We start from the raw sequence: 3,094 nt of genomic DNA on the forward strand, positions 1-3,094 counted from the left end.
CTAGAGATCAGCTTCAGTACATATATGATGATGAACTATAACTAAATTCATTTTAATTTGCAAAACACATTAATAGGAAGGCTAATTTATATATTTTGAGCAAATAAGGATCTAATTGTAACAAATCACATTAGTTAATTTTATTTATAACAATTATTTGATAACATCCTCAGTTAAACAAGTTAGAGTTAGGACATTATTATTACTTACTTTCAATTTTACTATTATTCCTTAATTATTTTATAATTTTTACATAACAAGGTTTCCTATTTATTCGAGAATATCACGTGGTTGTTACTTTTGTCTTTTTGTTAATACATACCTGTCTCTTATAGTAACTCTCACTTCAGTACAATTTATTAACATAATCCAAAAATAGGTTTTCCCAGATTAAATTAAAGAAATTCAACTTATAATTGAACTTATACCTACACTAAAAGTATAAAACGGACGAAATAGCAAAAAACGGCCTTCAATTCCGAAGTACAGTGCCCACAATACATCACTTCAATCATGAATACAGACGCCAACATAGACATCATAAGAGAAATGTCAAAGAAAAAGATGGGGTGCAGCAACAAGTACCACCACGACCTGTACGAAAAACGCATCTTAGAACTCCTGGTGGTCCATCGCATGGAAAAAAGTTTGACAATAAAATTAAATCCGTCACCTCTTCACTCATTGCATTTTAACTATAACGGAACTAGATTGGCGGGTACGACCGACGAGAAGGACGTCACCGTTTGGGATTGGGAACGGAAAAGGAAGTTGACCAGTTTCAACGTTAGAAATTGTAAGGCAGACGACAGAGCAATTTGCAGCAAATTGCTGGACTCCCCCTTTATACCCGTACCATACATATCTGTCGTCACGTGCGGGCGTAAGTTCAAGGAAATTATGTACTGCATTGAAACGTCGACTGGTACGCGGGCGGCGAGAAAACTGGGAGAGCACTATGCCACTTCGGAAGAGTTGCCTCCCGGTGTAAGTCCTATAGGTAAGTAATAATCACCTAAAAACATCCTTAAGATGTTGATGACGTTGTTGTTGTTTCAGCCACTTTCTCCGACCCAAACGTTGTGATGACGGTAGGAGAAGACGGAAGGGTTGTGTTGCACGACATCAGAAAGATGAGCGAGGATAATTTGTTGGTTGTTAATAACGGGCGTGCAGGAAAGGCTGATCTTTCACACGTCGCCGTCAATCCGGCGGAAGCTACCAAGGAGTTTTGCGTGCTTGGTGAGACTAATGGCATTCTAGGGTTCGATATGAGGAATTGTAAAAACTCGCTTTTCAAATTGCCTCCACAGTCTCCCATGCAGCTGGAGAGCTTTGCCTATAATAAGAGGGGATCCCGGATCGTGGTCGGAGATCCGGTATCCCTGCGTTTATACGACACTCAAACTCCTTACCTCAAGCTGTGGGAGTACAGGTGTCACAGTACGGAAGTGCTGGGACCAGTCCAGTTTTTCGGACCCTTTCATCAATACGTTGTGGCCGGGATGAATGGAGGAGTCGGGATTTGGTCATTGACTTCCAGTTCCTTGTTGAAAAAGTTGTTGACCGAAGAGGACACCAGTTGCATTGCTGTGAACTCCGATGAGTTAGCTTTAGGCGTCAAAGGAATAAACCCGGAGATTCAAAAGTGGAAGGCTCCCGACAGTGGCTTAGGATTAGATTAATTTAATTACAATAAATTTTGTTGCTTTTAAACCCCAAATTTCACAATTTTTGCCTCAAAAGTTAAAAAAAGCTATTAATTCAGTATTTCTTTATGAATTTTTTTACTGAATTCTTAGAATTAATAGAAAAATACACTAAAATATTGAAAATAGAATTTCAATTTTTTAATTAACACACCTTGAAATTATTTTGTTTCAGATTAAGGACTTTTTTATTTAAAAATATAATTTTTAAAAATTCACATTATTATTAAATAATACATAAAATTGTTGATAATTTAACAATTTTTAACTAAATTTTACAAAATTAAATTTTTATTTCAGTATTTCAAATTTTTTATGAATTTTATAGATTGTATATTGAATTCTTAGAAATAATAAAAAAAATTACATAAAAATATTGAATATTTGAGAGCTTTTCATTAAAAGTGTATAATACTAAACAGTTGATAATTTAACAATTTTTGACTAAAAATTTTAAAAAGTTAAATTTTTATTTCAGTATTTTATGTTTGAATTTTGTAGATTGTTTATTGAATTCTTAGAAATAATAAAAAAAGTATACAAAAATTTGAGGACTTTTCCGTTGAAGTTTACAATTTAATAATAATTTTAAAAAAATCTGCAGATTAATTATTTTCTAATTTCCATATTTTAAAATTTACATACACAAAATTGTTGAAAATTTTATAATTTTTGCCACAAAAATTAAAAAAATAAGCTCTTATTTCAGTGTATCTTTTTGAATTGGTGATTTTTTATGAATTTTGTTGATTGTTTATTAATTCTTAGATATAACAAAAAAAGTACAAAAAAATTTTAAAAATTTGAGGACTTTTCTGTTGAAGTTTACAATTTTCTACAGAATTTCATTTTTTTTTAAATGTGTTTGATTAAAATATGTTGAAATTATTTTGTTACAGATTGAGGACTTAATATATAATTTTAAAAAATTCACATTATTATTACACAAAATTATTGATAATTTAACAATTTTGGACTAAAAATTTAAAAAAATTAAAATTAAATTTTTAATACAATATTTCAAATTTGAATTTATGATTTTATATGAATTTTGTAAATTGTTTATGAATTCTTAGAAATAATAAAAAAAATACACAAAAATATTGAAAATTTGAGGACTTTTTCTTCTAAAAGTTTATAATTTTCTACAGAATTTCAATTTTCTTTTAATGTTTTTGATTAAAATATGTTGAAATTGTTTTGTTACAGATTAAAAACTTAATTTTTTCTTTCAAAATACACATTATTATTTTTATTTTTTTGATTGAAAATTTAAAGAAATATATATTTCAAGTTTAAATTTTTGATTTTTTATGAATTTTGTTGACTTTTTATTGTCAAGAATTTTTTTCTTAAAGTTAAAAAGTTGGTATTTATCATTGAAA

The 3,094-nt window shown here is 29.4% G+C and overlaps 1 protein-coding gene across 1 annotated transcript; it reads left to right on the forward strand.

The window, feature by feature from the left end:
• Window positions 1-513: 513 nt before the first annotated feature.
• On the forward strand, window positions 514-1,685 carry LOC126265690 (DDB1- and CUL4-associated factor 8-like). Its single transcript, XM_049967945.1, has 2 exons — window positions 514-1,000; window positions 1,060-1,685. The coding sequence occupies exons 1-2, from the start codon at window positions 514-516 to the stop codon at window positions 1,683-1,685; spliced, it is 1,113 nt and encodes a 370-aa protein (XP_049823902.1).
• The last annotated feature ends 1,409 nt before the right edge of the window (window positions 1,686-3,094 follow it).

The sequence above is a fragment of the Aethina tumida genome, chromosome 5 (genome assembly GCF_024364675.1).
Source record: "Aethina tumida isolate Nest 87 chromosome 5, icAetTumi1.1, whole genome shotgun sequence".
In the NCBI taxonomy this organism is placed as follows: Eukaryota; Metazoa; Arthropoda; class Insecta; order Coleoptera; family Nitidulidae; genus Aethina; species Aethina tumida.

Excerpts from the sequence above, each read along its gene's own strand:
- LOC126265690 (XM_049967945.1), top strand. The coding sequence starts at position 514 with ATGAATACAGACGCCAACATAGACATCATAAGAGAAATGTCAAAGAAA. Across the intron at positions 1,001-1,059 it reads TCCCGGTGTAAGTCCTATAG|CCACTTTCTCCGACCCAAAC; the intron begins GTAAGTAATAAT and ends TTGTTGTTTCAG.